General features: G+C 44.8%; 1 protein-coding gene across 6 annotated transcripts in view; it reads left to right on the top strand.

Moving 5' to 3' along the window:
* LOC140200009 (steryl-sulfatase-like) overlaps window positions 1-13,925 on the top strand; it is a 142,210-nt gene extending 128,285 nt beyond the window's left edge. For all 6 annotated transcript variants that reach the window (XM_072262621.1, XM_072262622.1, XM_072262623.1 and 3 more), the window contains 3 exons: window positions 4,133-4,292; window positions 8,928-9,049; window positions 13,107-13,925. In XM_072262621.1, the coding sequence (XP_072118722.1) occupies window positions 4,133-4,292; window positions 8,928-9,049; window positions 13,107-13,501 (677 nt within the window). In that variant the 3' untranslated portion in view covers window positions 13,502-13,925. The remainder of the gene's footprint in view (window positions 1-4,132; window positions 4,293-8,927; window positions 9,050-13,106) is intronic.
* Window positions 13,926-16,576: the final 2,651 nt, after the last annotated feature.

Below are 16,576 nucleotides of genomic sequence, written 5' to 3'. Positions count from 1 at the left end.
AGGGACACCTAACCTAACATGCAAAGTCAGCTCCTGGCAGACTGGGCAGATGAGATCTACAGTCTGATCCAACGGCCGGGAAGTCAACACTGCCACGCTTCGTGGAGAGCGCAGGGCATGACAAGACACAGGTCAACATCTGCAACCAAGGAAGAGCCCAGTTGTGATGCTTATTCTTATCACTGGACCCAGATTTCGGAGGATGGGAAAGTGGAACTGCCCCAGTACAACAGCTTTTCCACTTTAAAAACTCTCCCGCACAGGTTTCCTGTCATCGTCAGGCTCGATGGACAACCATAGTGACATTTCAGTATGTATATGTCGCTATATTACTACCCTGAGATTCATATTTTGTGCGTTTTCACTATAGAACAAAGAAACACAATGGAGTCAGTGACAAACTACACACAGACAGATAAACGACTGACGTGCAAAAGAAGAGAAACTCTGTGAATACAAAGAACACAAATAATTAGAAATAATACTGAGAACATGAGTTGTGGAGTCCTTGATTTCATAATCTTGTATATGTCTATCAGGTCACCTCTCAATCCTCCATATTCCAGTGAATAATGTCCTAATCTACACAACTTTTCATGTAAGTCAGATCAGCAAACATGCGGGTAAATCTTTTCTACATTCTTCAAGTTCAAAGTAAATTTATTGTGAAAGTACACTATATACAACTCTGAGATTTGTTTTCTCGTGGACATACCCAGTAGAAGTGGCGTGCTAGTGCAGTGGTTACCACAATGCTCTACAGTTCTGGCGACCTGGGTCCAATTCCTGCTGCTGCCTGTGAAGACTTAGTGCGTTCTCCCTGTGACTGTGGGTGCTCTGGTTTCCTCCCACAGTCCCGTCTGGCTATCCATCCCATAGGATGGTGATAGTTCCTTTCAGTCAGTTAGTGGGGTTGACCCCACTCCTCAGAAAGGAACAGTGCGTGCGTGAGTGGATTTTAGGTGAGTAGGGGGTTGCACAGGTCCAGACCCACCCTCTCGACATCCCCTCCCGGATCCAGTGGCATGGTGGGGTCCAAGACAGCTGGGGGGAGTTCTGTTGCAGTGAATGGCCAGACCAAGCTTCGATGCAAGGGATGCCCTTTCCACGCTTCACGGCACGTGTTTGCTAGATGGCCGTTGACCCTACGAGAGGGTTCATCCGCCCTTTGACAGGTCTTGTTTCTCGTCCTGCAGGGTGTCGAGCCACCCTTCTCACCAGGCAAGCCTGGTGGGGGAGCCGGTTTAGTCGCCCACCACCCGACCATGCGACAGGTAGTACTGGGTTACATGGTACCAGTAGCACTCAGACGAGTGACCTGAGCAGACGTACCGGTAGGTAGGTTAACTGGTCATAGTAAATTGTCCCATGATTAGGCTGGGTATAAATCAGGGATTGCTGGGCCGCGTGGCTCAGAGCCCCAGAGGGCCTATTCCGAGCTCTATCTCAATAAATCAATGAATAAAATAAAAAATAAATAAATCCAAGAATAGAATCAATGAAAGACTGTTTAGATTTAGCAACACTTATATTTCTTTCACGTTTAACAGCAATCTTCCTTATGACAGTATGACCCAACTGTACAGAGTGCCCTAAGTGCAGCCTCACCAATGTCTTGTGTAACTACAGTATAACTTCCCAACTCCTATACTTGATCCTGATAATAAAATGAAAATTCTGTTTCACTTCCTCTTTTCCTTAACGTTCACAGACTGAAAACTACTGTTCTTCAAGCTTTCATCACAGAGTTATAATCTCCCTTCTCGAGTCAACCTGAGTGCCAGTGGAAGGACCTGGTGTCACCTGGACCTGGTGTCACCTGGACAGGGAGACAGGCCCTTTGACCCCACCAGTCCATGCCAACCATGATTCCAATTAAAGCTTTTTTTGCTGTGTTTGGTCCTTCTAAATCTTTCATATCCATGTACTCGGTCTAAGTACAGTATTATTGCAAAAGTCTTTGGCACCCTAACTCTTTCAGAATCAGGTTTCACATCACCAGCATATGTCGTGATATAAAAACGCAATTCTGATTCTGATATCGCTAGGGTGCCCAAGACTTCTGCACAGTACTGTAGAAATTTTATGTATTGTACCGTATTGCTGCTGCCTCAAAAAAAAACACATTTCATGACATGTGAGTGATTCTGATATGGGTCTCTACTATAGAGTGAGAGTGGGAAGGGGGCAGGGAGAGAGGAATCATGGTTGGGAAAAGTGGGGAGTGACATTCTGTAATGATCAATAAACCAATTGTTTGGAATTAAATGACCTTTCCTGGTGTCCCAGGGCTGGGTGTGTCTGACCCTGCACCACCCCCCCACCCCAGCACTCCTTCTCTGCTACCTGACCCACACCCCTCACCGTTCCCAACATCCTTTGCTCCCACCAGATTTACAAGCTCTCTCTGTACTCCATGTTAACAAATACATTACTGCGCAAAATCACTCTGAGCACCGGTACCCCACCAAGCTGTGTGCTCAGCCCCCTGCTGTACTCACTGTACACCCATGATTGTGTAGCCAAGTTTCCATCAAACTCAAAATATAAGTTTGCTGATGACGCCACAATTGTAGCCCGTATCTCAGGTAATGATGAGTTTGAGTACAGAGAGGAAATTAAGAACCTGGTGGCATGGTGCGAAGACAATAACCTATCCCTCAATATCAGCAAGACGAAGGAATTGGTTGTTGACTTCAGAAGGAGTAGCGGACCGCACAACCCCATTTACATCGGTGGTGCGCAAGTGGACCAGGTCAAAAGCTTTAAGTTCCTCGGGGTCAATATCACAAATGACCTGACTTGGTCCAACCAAGCAGAGTTCACTGCCAAGAAGGCCCACCAGCGCCTTTACTTCCTGAGAAAGCTAAAGAAATTTGGCCTGTCCCCTAAAACCCTCACTAAAAATTTTTATAGATGCACCGTAGAAAGCATTCTTCTAGGGTGCATCACAACCTGGTATGGAAGTTGTCCTGTCCAAGACCGAAAGAAGCTGCAGAAGATCGTGAACACATCACACAAACCAATCTTCCGTCCTTGGACTCAATTTACACCGCATGCTGTCAGAGCAGTGCTGCCAGGATAATCAAGGACACGACCCACCCAGCCAACACACTTTTCGTCCCCCTTCCCTCCGGGAGAAGGCTCGGGAGCTTGAAGACTCATACGGCCAGATTTGGGAACAGCTTCTTTCCAACTGTGATAAGACTGCTGAACGGATCCTGACCCAGATCTGGGCCATACCCTCCAAATATCCGGACCTGCCTCTCGGCTTTTTTGCACTAACTTACTTTCCCTTTTCTATTTTCTATTTATGATTTATAATTTAAATTTTTAATATTTACTATCGATTTATACTCCAGGGAGCGCAAAGCGCAGAATCAAATATCGCTGTGATGATTGTACGCTCTAGTATCAATTGTTTGGCAACAGTATAAAGTATAAGGTAGTCTCCCTATATATATGTGCCTAAGACTTTTGTACGGTATTGTACTTTTTAAATATTCTTAATGTATCTACCTTCATTCTTCTCTAGCAGATCATTGCACCCTCTGGGTAAAAAAATATCAGCCCTCAGTTTCCTATCAAATGTCTCCCCCCTCAGTTCTGATGAAATATATCCAGTCTGAGTGGGCAACAGTGGTGGGGTAAGAAGCTATAATGTGTTCAAAGAGACTGCCATTCATGGTTAAGGCATTTTGAAGGCAAATACCATAAGAACATAAAATTACAGCCATTTGGCTCATTGAGTCTGCTCCTTCAATTATGGCTGTTTTTTTCACCCCATTCTACCAACCACCCCCCCCCTCCAATTTTCCTTGCAATGCTTAACCCCTGTCCAGTCAAAAACCTGCCTTTCTCTGTTTTAATAGACTCTATTTTCCAGATTAGTTCTAATTTTATTGGCATGTCTTATATAACTGAATTTTCCTCTAAACTTTGGTCGTTGCACAAGTCCAGTTTCACAAGTCATGGAAAATTACTTTTCAAATGCACTGACCTATGTCTAGTGGCAGATAAAGCAACACTGTACATTCCACGTGGCCAATATTACTTCCATGTGTAATCTTTTCTCTTTTTTTTACTCCTTTTAATAGTTCCCTGATTTGTTCTCCTTCCAATTTTCTTCTAGGAGGAAAGTCCACCAACTGGGAAGGTGGGATCCGCGTTCCAGGTCTCCTCCGATGGCCTGGCGTCCTGACAGCGGGCAAGACCGTCGATGGACCAACCAGCAACATGGACTTCTTCCCGACAGTTGTCAACCTGGCCCAAGCAACGATGCCAAGTAACCGGTAGGCAGACGGGTTTGTGGAGGGAGGTGGACGGTTGCTGGCATTCTGTTCTAACAACAGGGAGGTTGGGTTGAGGACAGCCCTTGTTGTCAAGATGTTTACTGTGGGCAGGGAGGCAGAAAGCCCCAACGTATGACAAAAATTCTGGGAAAACCACATAAACACAAGAGATACCGTAGATCATAAACTTGAGAAAATCTGCAGATGCTGGAAATCCAGAGCAACACACACAAAATGCTGGGGAAACTCAGCAAGTCAGGCAACATCTATGGAAGTGAGTAAACAGTCGATATTTTAGGCAGAGGCCCTTCTTCACGACTGGAAAGAAAGGGGGAGTAAAAAGGTGGGGGCGGGGTAGCTAGAAGGTGACTGGTGAAGCCAGGTGGGTAGGATAGAATTGGGGCTAGAGAGGAAGAAATCTAATCGGAGAGGAGAGTGGACCTTAGGAGAAAAGGAAGGAGGAGGGAATCCAGGGGGAGATGATAGGGAGGTCAGAAGAGGTAAGAGGCCAGAGTGGGGAATAGAAGAAGAGGGGAGGAGGATGGTATTTTTTTTTACCAGAAGGGAAATCAATATTCATCCCATCAAGTTACTGCCCAGACCGAATATAAGGTGTTGCTCCTTCACCTTGAAATGGCTGCATCTTGGCACAAAAGGAGGCCATGGACCGACATGCTGGAATGGGAATTAAAATGTTCGGCCGCCAGGAATTTCCTCTTCTGGCAGATGGAGCAGAGTTGCTGTAGATGAGGGAAATCTGGATCAGCACACACAAAATGTCAAAGGAACCTGGACAAAGACCAGGACTTCCACCCACAATGTAGTGTTCTCCAGGTCGATCTTACATTGCCCTCCATTTTTCTATCATCCATGTGGCCATCTGAGAGTTTCTTAAGTGTCCCTAATGTATCTGCCTCTACCACGATGACACACCCCCCCGCAGCATTTTCCACACACCCTCCACTCTCTGTGTATATAATCTACCTGCAACATCCCTTCCACACCTTAAAATTATGCTGTCTCTCATTAGTCAGTTCTGCCCTAGAGAAAGGCCTCTGGCTGTCCAGTCGACCTATAGAACATAGAACGTAGAATAGTACAGCACAGTACAGGCCCTTCGGCCCATAATCTTGTGCCGACCCTTAAACCCTACCTCCCATATAACCCCCCACCTTAAATTCCTCCATATACCTGTCTAGTAGTCTCTTAAAATTCACTAGTGTATCTGCCTCCACCACTGACTCAGGCAGTGCATTCCACTCTCTGAGTAAAAAACCTTCCTCTAATATCCCCCTTGAACTTCCCACCCCTTACCTTAAAGCCATGTCCTCTTGTATTGAGCAGTGGTGCCCTGAGGAAGAGGCGCTGGCTATCCACTCTATCTATTCCTCTTAGTATCTTGTACACCTCTATCATGTCTCCTCTCATCCACCTTCTCTCCAAAGAGTAAAGCCCTAGCTCCCTTAATCTCTGATCATAATCCATACTCTCTAAACCAGGCAGCATCCTGGTAAATCTCCTCTGTACCCTGTCCAATGCTTCCACATCCTTCCTACAATGAGGCGACCAGAAGTGGACACAGTACTCCAAGTGTGACCTAACCAGAGTTTATGCCTATAACCATCTTGTGCATCTCATTCAAGTTGCCTCTCATCCTCCTTTGCTCCAAAGAGGAAAGCCCTGGCATGCTCAACTGATCCTCATCCAGGCAATATCCTGGTAAGTGTCCTCTGCAGCCTCTCTAAAGCTTTCCACGTCCTTCCGAAAATGAGGTGACCAGAACTGGACACAAAACTCCAAGGAAGGATGCTCCAGCAAACTGCAAGTTTTCTCCTGTTTACAATACTCCAGGTGTGGTCTAATCACAGTTTCATAGAGCTACAACATTACCTCTCAGCTCTTGAATTCAAAGTTCAAAGTAAAATTTATTATCAGAGTACATATATGTCACCTCATACAACCCTGAGGTTCCTTTTCTGCTGACATACTTAGCAAATCTATAGAACATTAACTGTAAACAGGATCTGTAAACAATCTGTGCAAATACAGATAATAAATAAACAGCAATAAGTAACGAACATGAAATAACAAGATAAAACAGTCGTTAAATGAGTGTAGTTATCTGCTTTTGTTCAAGAGCCTGATGTTCAAAGATAGTAACTGTTCTTGAATCTGGTGGTGTGAGTCCTGAGGCTCTTGTACCTTCTACTTGATGGCAGCAGTGAGAAAAGAGCATCCATTCCCCCGACTAATGAAAGCCAACAGACTAGGTGCCTTCCTAGCCGCGCCCCCCCCCGCCCCCATCAAGTAGCACAGCAACTTTAGGGACCTATACACATGGGCTCCAAATCTTTTCGTTCCTCCTCACTGCTAAGACTCCTGCCAGGAGTATACATGGTCAAAACTGCTCAGTTTCTCCTGTAATTTGTGTGTGTGTGTGTGTGTGTGTGTGTGTGTGTGTGTGTGTGTGTGTGTGTGTGTGTGTGTTGCTCTGGGATCAACACAGACTTGCTGGCCCAGTCTGCCTCCTGTATCCATGATGTTGCATTAAATAAAGGGTGAAAAATTTAAAGGGAACATGAGGGGAAACTTCTTCACTCAGAGGGTGGTGAGAGTGTGGAACGAGCTGCCATTGCAAGTGGTGCATGCACGTTCCATTTCAACGTTTAAGAGAAGTTTAGATAGATACGTGGATGGCAGGGGTGGATTGTCACCTTGTCGCGGTGGAGAGGCTTGTGTGGTCCTGAGATCTCGAGAGCGATGCCGTCTGGAGCTATGCTCCTGGTAGAGTCACCCATGGCGGTAAGGTCGAGGGTGAGGTCCCTGACAGAACAATCCAACCAAGACCTCAATGGTGGGACAGGCAGACGAAGTTACTTCGAACTCAACGGCTGTGAAGGCGGATGAAGGCTACAACAAATCCATCAGCTCCAATCGTCGTGGTCTCCATGCCATTGGAATCAGTTGGTTGATTTGTGAAGTATCGTGTGCTTCTTGGAGTGCAACATCAAGTACACGTTAAACAAATACACGCATTGGTGTCTTCGCTCTGTGGGCCACTTCTTCACCCCATAAGTAGATCAACAGAACAAAGACCATCATCCTCGACCTCAAGGGATAGCCACGACGAGGGGTATGAAGGGCTCTGGCCCTGATGCAGGTCAATGGCATTAAGTAGTTTAAGTCATTCAGCATGAACTAGATAGGCCAAATGACCTGCCTTTGTGCTGTATTTTTCTATGACTCTAGTTCTTCATGTTTCTTAAAGTACCTGCAAGAGATGGTTAAACTAGTAGTAGTTACTTATTGTAAATCTTGAACTCGTTAGTTTGCAATAGAATTCCTTAGTGCAGTGATTCAGGGTGGTGGGCATTGTTGGGGGGTGAACCGTTATAGAATTCGGTGAGCTGGAAGTTTTTGCAATATTCCAGTATTTGGGGGGGTGTTCCTTAAAATTGTTTAGAACAGTATGCGACAAGCTTTTCGCTGTTCCGTGATGCATGTGAGCATAACAAAACTATTCTAAATCTAGTTCCCTTTAACACTCCTGCCGCTCACCGTAAAGACTGTTTTCGATATCCTCACGACGAGTCATCTTCATGAGAGAGCACAGCTTCGGAATAGAGGGATGCCCCTTTCAGAGCAGAGACAAGGAGGAATTTCTTCAGCCAGTAGTGGTAAATCTGTGGAATTCATTGGCACAGGCAGTTGTCATTGGGTATATTTAAAGCGGATGTTGATTAGTCAGGGTGTCAAAGGTTACAGGGAGGAGGTAGTAGAATAAGGTAGAGAGGGTTAATAAATCAGCCGTGATGGAATGGTGGAACAGACTCAATGGGCTGAATGGCCTTATTCTGCTCCCATGTCTTACGGGCTTCCCTCCTCTCACGCTAATATCTTCCCTCACGTATGACCAGAGTAAGATCGGCCAACTGCTTTGCTCTAGCAAGTGAAATGTAAATCTTATTCAATTTAATTTTTTTATAAATATACACTGTATGTTTCTTATTGTAATTTATAGTGTGGTTATTATGTATTCAATCTACCGCCGGTTCCTTAAGGTTGTTATAGCCAGGGGTGGTGGTGAGGATAAGCTCCCATTAGTGTGTGTCTCCAATAGCTTCTGACAAACAAGACCCGCTCCTGCTAAGCCCAGCAGAACCGTTTCTACCCACAGGAGAAGGGGCAAAGGCGGGTTACTGCCCTCTTAAAGCCAGTCGCTTCGGGCAGATGGGTCTCGTCAGTCGTGGTTGGCAGCTCATCTAGGAGAAGGAAAACTCGGATCTCAAACCTGTGCTGCCTTGCAGCTACAGCCCACTCATGGGGAAGGCTTTGGGAGTAAACACCGGAGGAAAACTCCAGAACTCCAGAGCTGGAGCCCTCTGGGCAGTCCTATGTCGAGTTCAATGCTGACTGGCAACTCTTACGAAACCGCTGGTTCCTTTGGATCCAACAGCTATGTGGGCAACAGCTTGCTCCCCATGTTACGTAGATAGCTGGGATGCACTGTCCACGGTCGACCCCGGTCAACACTGTACAGCTGCCGCAAGGCAACAGATTTCATGATGTTATGCCAGTGACGTTAAGTCCGTTCCTGATCCCGATTCTGATCGCCTTGACCCTTCCCTATTGCAGGATAATCGATGGCCGGGATTTAATGCCCTTACTCCGAGGTGAAGTTCAGCAATCTGAGCACGAGTTTCTCTTCCATTACTGTAACAGTGACTTGAGTGCAGTTCGCTGGCATCCGAGGAATGGTAAGTCCTTTGCACTGAATTGGCTATTGGTGCGTTTGGATTAGTGTGGGTTTGGTTCATGTTTTCGTTGGTTCACTTACGCTTTTCCTTCAGCGTTCTCTGTTGATTCCATAGGTCACTTGAGATATTTAGATGCCCTTTCTACTTCACCTGTATCCCAACTGTTAGATGCCCTTCCTATTTAAACTGTGCCAGAGGAGGTTGTGGAAGATGAGCTCCCACTGCCTATTAACTGCTCCCAAAATAGCCTTCTGACAAGCAAGTCCAGTTCTTGACCTTCATGTCTGGCTTAGCCACTAAGCCTGGCAGAACCATTTCTACTGACAATCGCTTCAAGCAGACGGGGCCCATCAGCCGTGGTAGGCAGCTCGTCCAGGAGAAGGGAATCTTTGATTTCAAGCCTCCGCTGCCTTGCGGCTGTACCCACTCAGGGGGAAGGCTTCGGGAGTAAATGCTGTGGGAAAAAGTTGGAGCCAGAGCCCCTGAGGCAGTCCTACGTTGACCTTAACACTTACTGGCAAGTCCCGCGACACCACTGGTGCCACACTGTGTTGGTCTCTGCTGTTCCTTCGGACTCAACAGCTGCCTGGAGAGGGAAAGCCGCCTGCACGGGCAACAACTTGCGCTCCGTACCGTACTGCCCTGGCTTGCGTATCGCATAGACTGCATCCACAATCAACCCTAACCAATGGAGGGTCATTGATATGCAAAAGTAATTACAGCAGGGTGATATTTCATACACCTGACAGATTTACAGTGCAGTGGTCACGTGATTTTCGCTGCAACAGCAATGCTCTCAAATAGGATTTTTGTTTAACATTTCAATAACGTTTCAGATTGATAGATCTCACATTTCCATATTTCTCCTGTCACCTCAACAAAATTACATATTTTAATATTAAAAACCAATTACATAAACTTGTAATAAGGCAATGACCCCTTTCCTCTGAGAGTTTAGTTCCATAAGACCGTAAAATGGGGCAGCTCAGTAACACAGTGGTTAGCCCACACTTTGCAGTACCAGCGACCCGGGTTCAATTTCCACCACCCCTGCCTGTAAGGAGTTCGTGCGTTTCTCCAGTGACCACGTGGGTTTCCTCCGGGTGCTCCAGTTTCCTCCCGCAGTCCAAAGACGTACCGGTTAGTAGGTTAATTGGTCATTGTAAATTGTCCCGTGATCAGGCTAGGGTTAAGTTGGGGGTTGCTGAGCAGTGTGCCTCGAAGGGCCCAAAGGGCCTATTCCACGCTGTATCTCAATAAATAGGGCCATTCAGCCCATCGAGTCTCTCTGCCCTTCGATTATGCCTGATTTATTATCCCTCTCAACCCTGTTGTCCTGCCTTCACCTCGTAACCTTTGACACCCTTACTAATCAAGAGGAGTTTCTTTATCCAGAAGATGGAGAATCTGTGGAATTCATCGCCACAGGTGGCTGTGGAGGGCAAGTCACTGGGTATATTTAAAGCAGAGGGTGATAATTTCTTGCTTAGTGAGGATTATATTCTTCACACTGAGAGTGGCAGGTGTGTGGAGCACACTACCGGGGTAGTGGTAGAGGTAGGTACATTGGCATCATTTCAGAAACTCTTGGGCACGTGGATGAAAGGAAAATGGATTAAGAGGGAAGGGTCGGAATGATATTTAGGCTTGATTGGGACAACTTAAAGCTTACTATGCTCTGGATCTCTGTATAGTAGTTGTAGTATAGGATGCTGTGGATACAGGGTGTAGACTCAGTAACACTGGACAAGGAACAGAAGAAAGCAATAGTAATAAATGTGGCAACCCCCAACGACCGCAACATCAGGAAGAAAGAATATGAGAAGCTGGAGAAATACCAAGGCTTGAAAGAGCAGATAGAGAGGATGTGGAAGGTTAAAGCCAGAGTAATCCCGGTGGTGACAGGAGCACTTGGAGCTGTGACACCTGGACTGGGAGAGTGGCTCCAACAAATCCCAGGAACAACATCTGAGATCTCGGTCTAGAGGAGCGCACAACTAGGAATAGCAAGGATACTGCACTGAACCCACAAGCTGCCAGGTCACTGGTAGAGGACCCGAGATTGAGGGGAAAAATACACATACAAATCACCCAATGTGTATATATGTATATGTGTGTGTGTGTATGTATATATATATATATACACACACACACACACACAGACATGCACACTCACAATCGACAGTATCCTATAATACTCAAATATGTAATGTATTGCTCTCTTGTCACGTGTGTGTGTGTGTGTGTGTGTGTGTCACCTAGAGGAGGTTGTATGATGTTGATGCCTTCTATATTCAGTTATAGTTTTTAGCTAAGCAGGAAGAAGTGGAGTGTATTTAATTTTTTTCAGTAATACTCAAGTTATATTAATATATTGTTTGATTAAGCATTTTTTGTTTCCATAATTCATTGTTCTATGTAAGAAGTGTGTGAATGCCATACGTCATTACACCAACGTGTCACGCGTGAGCGCCTCACTAAAAAGAAAAGCTAGAGTAAGTATACAAGTGTCCCCGGCTCCTGTGTTTGCCCTTCAATTAGTTTCTGGATGTACAAAACAGAACCGGTCCATCTTTGGAACGTGGAGGGAAACTGGAGCACCAAGAGGAAACCCACATGGTCATGGGGAGAATGTACAAACTCCTTACAGACAAGAATGTACAAACTCCTTACAGACAGAAGTGGGCATCAAACCCCAATCAGGTATCACTGTTGTTGCAAAGTGTAATTCCTACGATATCATGGCCACTCTGTGGCGGTAATTGTCCCCTCAGCGGAGTACGTCTTAACCATGGAGTATATTGGTTTCTCTGCAGTCGCATGTGTGCGCGCGCGTGTACATGTACGTTACAGCGAAGCGGCTTCACAAGTTTGATAAATGAGACAGGAGACCCTGATTACGAATAAGCACATTAACCATTTACTTACAGACAAATAGTAAAACATTCAACCAAACAAGTACTCATCTACTCCACTGTAAGTTACAGAAGCTACGACACTGAACATTCAGAAATGCTTCAAACGCAACAGGTACTTCGCTAAGGTCTCCAAGTTACACAACTACAAAACTAAGCATTCAACAAACAAATACTTAGCTAAGTGTGTCTGTGTGCCCTCCTAAAGCTACAGCATATTTTCCCAATAATTCCTCAGCATTAATTGCAACCTCGGTGTGGCAAGGAGTCACTGGAGACAAGTCTCTCGCACGAGCTACTCTTATACCCCCGAGGCTCCAGGAACTGAGCATCAGTGTCATGGCACACAAGGCAACCAATGGGAAAGAGCTGTGGCATCTCTCAAACAGGCCAATCAACAACAAAGCAGCTTTCGACCAGGAAGTAAATTAACCTTCATGTTACAGGATCAAGGGCCGTTTATTCTCCATATGTTTTAGGAATTTGCTGTGGTATGTTGGTAACAGCCAACAAATGTAAAGAATTATATAAAAATAAAAGCTAGTTTTAAATTCATAGTATAAACAATATTATAGTGATTTAAGGTGTTTACAGTGCGGTGAGGGGTGTAATAGAGAGTGGGGTGCGTGGGGCGCAGTAACTGGAATGGTTGATCTGATTAACCGTGTGGATGTAGAAACTTTTAAAATCACGTGAAGTTAGTGGAGATTTGATAGAGGTATGCAAAATTTTGAGAGGTAAATGTAAGACTTTTTCCTCCACTGAGGTAGGGTTAGATGAGAAGTAGAGGTGATGGGTTAAGGGTGAAAGGTGAACATGAGGGGGAGCTTCTTCACTCAGAGGGTGAGGTGAGCGTGGAAGGAGCTGCCAATGGAAGTAGTCCCATTACAACGATTATGAGAAATTTGGATAGGTACATGGATGGGAGGAATGTGGAGGACTCTGGTCCAGTGTACGTCGATGGAACCAGATTAATAGTTTGGCACGGATTAGATGGGCTGAAGGGCCTGTTTCTGTGCTGTAGTATTAAAAATAAGTTTTCGTTTTAATAGCCCTAAGCACTTTCTGGAAGGTAAAGACGGTTTGCTGGGTTGGTAGTGCCCGTAATAAATTTCCTTTGAACATTGTTCTGTCTTTCACAGGCACTGCTGTGTGGAAAGCCCACTTCTTCACACCTAACTTCAACCCAGAGTTGAAGGGTTGCTTTGACATACATGCCTGCATGTGCCACGGACAATTCATCACCCATCATGACCCACCTTTACTCTATGACCTACTGAAAGACCCATCAGAGACGTCACCTGTGACGCCCACCTCTGAACCACGCTACCACCAGATCTTAAAGGTGATGTTGGCGGCGGTGGAGGACCACAAGAGGTCAGTGACAGCTGTCCCCAGCCAGTTGTCTCTCAGCAACATACTGTGGAAGCCATGGTTACAGCCTTGCTGTAGTACGCCGTGGCAGAGCTGTCAGTGCAGCAACGAGAGGGGCAACGGAACACCAACGGATTCTGACTCTTCCCTATCCGATGCCTGACCAGACTGTAATCTAGATCTATAAAAAGCAGGTGATGATTGTGGGGGTTTTCCTTCACCTTCCACTCTTGGAATTCTCCTTGTACTTCCTTTGCTCTGTTCTTTTCTTATTTTCTTGTCTTCCTTCCTCCACTCCACTCCTCCTCTCTCCCCTCACCCCTACTACTCCCCTCTCTAAACTTCCCTTCTCCCTCTCCGTCTGACCGCTTCTCCATCTGCCCCCTCCTCATCTCTCTTCCCCCTCTGTTGGATATTTAATATTTCAGTAACACTTGAGTAATCTTGTAAATATATTGTTTGATTAAGCATTCTTTGGTGTTTATATCATTCATTATGGTTATATGTAAAAATATTCATGAATTACATACATCACCATGCTGCTACATGATACGTGCGGGTCTCGCTTAAAATAAACATGAAGTTGATTTCAGACTCCCATGTCTTACTTTGAAATATTTAATGCTTTGAAGTTACAAAGGTGAAGAAGTATTTTTAAAACGAACTGAGATGGCTACCAACCTGTTGAAATGCAGCGAGATGTCAGAGTTTAAAGAAGCACAGCAAGCAACGGTCAAGTTTTTTTTTAAAGAACAGCACAGCACATGTTCTTCAGAAGGGAAGACACAATCAACTTTTTTAAAATGGCAGAAAATGGAAGAATTCACAGGATCATAAACAGTGAATACTAGGTGATAACATTTTAAAAAAAAAGTAGAAGTCACTGGCTACATCAGAAAGATTGACACGTTTGATTACACCAGAGATAACAGGATTTTATATACTGAATGGATAGAGCAATATTTTGAAGCAAATTGATAGCCAATAAGAAAAAAGTACCAATTTTGCTGAGCGCATTGGATTTAAAAGCATGCAAGTTTAGACCATAAGATCATCAGATATAGGAGCAAAATTTGGCCATTTGTATGTGTCCTACTTTGTTACATTTTCTGCAAATTTCACCTTCAAATCTGCATGGTCTGGTGAATGTGAGCCCCTGCCACAACAGTAACACCATCTGTTCAGAGAGGTTGGTTTCTGTTTAGATGTTGCAATTTTGTTCATGCTCACGTTCATTCTTGACCACAACTCAATTGTGTCTCTTGTCTGCTGTTTTCATTGATACAGCAATGATTCAACTGCTCTTTTAAATATGAGTTGCACTGCAGTTAGGAGCCATTTTTTGAACGCTTTCTTGGAAGATTCCACAAACTGAATGATCTCTCAGTGCGTCAATAAGCCTATCATTGAACTGACAATGTTCAACTGCTTCACAAGAAAATCTGTAGATGTCAGGAATCCAAGCAACACACACAAAATGCTGGAGGGATTGAGCAGGCCAGGCAGCGTCTATGGAAGAGATGACATTTCGGACGGAGACACTTCTTCAGGACTCGGGACAGTCCTAATGAAGGGTCTTGGCCTGGAATGTCAACTGTTCTCTTAGTCTCTTTAATTCAGCCATGTATACTGAAATGGACTCCCTTTCCTTCTGATTTCACGAATGAAACCTAAAGTGTTCTGCAATCAACAATAGTTTTGGTTCTAAGAGTTAACAGATTACTTTCATCATATCAGGAAAGATTATTTCTGCTAGTTTGGTTGCAGCAGTTAAACTTTGAAGCAAAAGCCTGTGGCCATCCCCCTCAAAAAGAGGTATATCACTTTGGATATTGTTGGGGGAGATTGACCTAACAGAGGAAAGTCACCGTGGTCAGGTCTCTGACATAGTCTGGCTCTGCGACTCAAATGGGAAGGGGGGAGAAGAGGTGAGCTGTGGTGATAGGGAATTTGTTAGGGGAACAGAAAGGAGGTTCTATAGGTAAGAACACTGGCGGTGCCAGAGATTTTGTTTGCTGGTGCTACAGTGGGGCTGAATTATTCAGTGATGGTGCTGAGGGATGTGCTGTATGGTAATATGTATTCGTAAGGCCAGACGCATGGCGTTCATTTTCAAGCATTATGTGCCTACTATAAATGCCTCTGTTGATTCACAAGCAACAGCAATTGATAGATCTAATGCCGAAGTGAACTGTGACAGTGTCAACAGCTTAGGAGACAACCCGGGCTACACTGAGCATAAACAAACAAACCAACAGAGCATCCGACCCACAGCGCACAACGTGAATCACACACCAATCCCGCAATCAGCGTCAAATGCGTGCTTTTCAACTGAAAAACACACTAACCCACAATGTCTACTGCTATTTGCATTACATAGACAGACAATGCCAAAAGATACACCGTTATTAAAGTCAAATAAGGCAAACAACAGATGCAAGGCTTTACCAGGAGTTGGACAAATCGTACTCTGACCATGCAATACCTCAATTAATTCGGCTACTGAATTTAAAACAAAAATCAACAGAATCACCGCTTGGAAGTCTAAGCAAAACCAGTAGGCTTAATAACAGTAAATGTAATATTTTAGGATTTGCAGGAAACATAAGGACTATGGGGTATCCACCACAAAATAATAATAATAATAATCAGCATTAGTCTTGGCCCAAATTTTTTTTAAAAATCAACTGTGCTCACCATTGCTGTTTTCAGAGAAGCACAATCCGTCTGTTGTTGTGATTGGTGGTGAAAGCGTCAATGATTTTCTGGATGTCAAGTGCTTTGGTCCTCCGGCTGCTTATGGCCAACAGGGCCAAGTTGCTGTTCCCAGTTTTTGAGGTGTCTGAGGCAAGAGAAACTCCGTTTGCATGAGGCAGATGTCACAGGTAGAATCAGTGATGTGCAGATTAGTTTGTATAAATCTATAAATGCATCAAGGTAGGGTCTCATTAGAGCTAGAAATCCACTGTGTCATTCACTGTCTGCCTTTGCTTTTGTTTTGTTTCCAGCAGATGCTGAACCTGATGTAGCTCTGCAGTCAGGTTCACTTCAGTCACTCCATAGTACTGGGCCATTGGCCAAAAACAACTCTTGTCTAGGAAGAACTTGTGTTTGGGACTCAATGCTGAGACTCCAGTCAGAACACTCCCAGTCTCAATTGAGAACCGTCTTTTCACTTCAGTCAGAAGTCTGTCTGTAACGGATTGAAACAGTGCTTGTGAAGGTCATCAGAGGATGC

This window comes from Mobula birostris, chromosome 7 (genome assembly GCF_030028105.1).
Source record: "Mobula birostris isolate sMobBir1 chromosome 7, sMobBir1.hap1, whole genome shotgun sequence".
NCBI classification, from domain to species: domain Eukaryota; kingdom Metazoa; phylum Chordata; class Chondrichthyes; order Myliobatiformes; family Myliobatidae; genus Mobula; species Mobula birostris.
The sequence above is the reverse complement of the archived record's forward strand: the minus strand, read 5'-3'. Positions and strand labels throughout refer to the sequence as shown.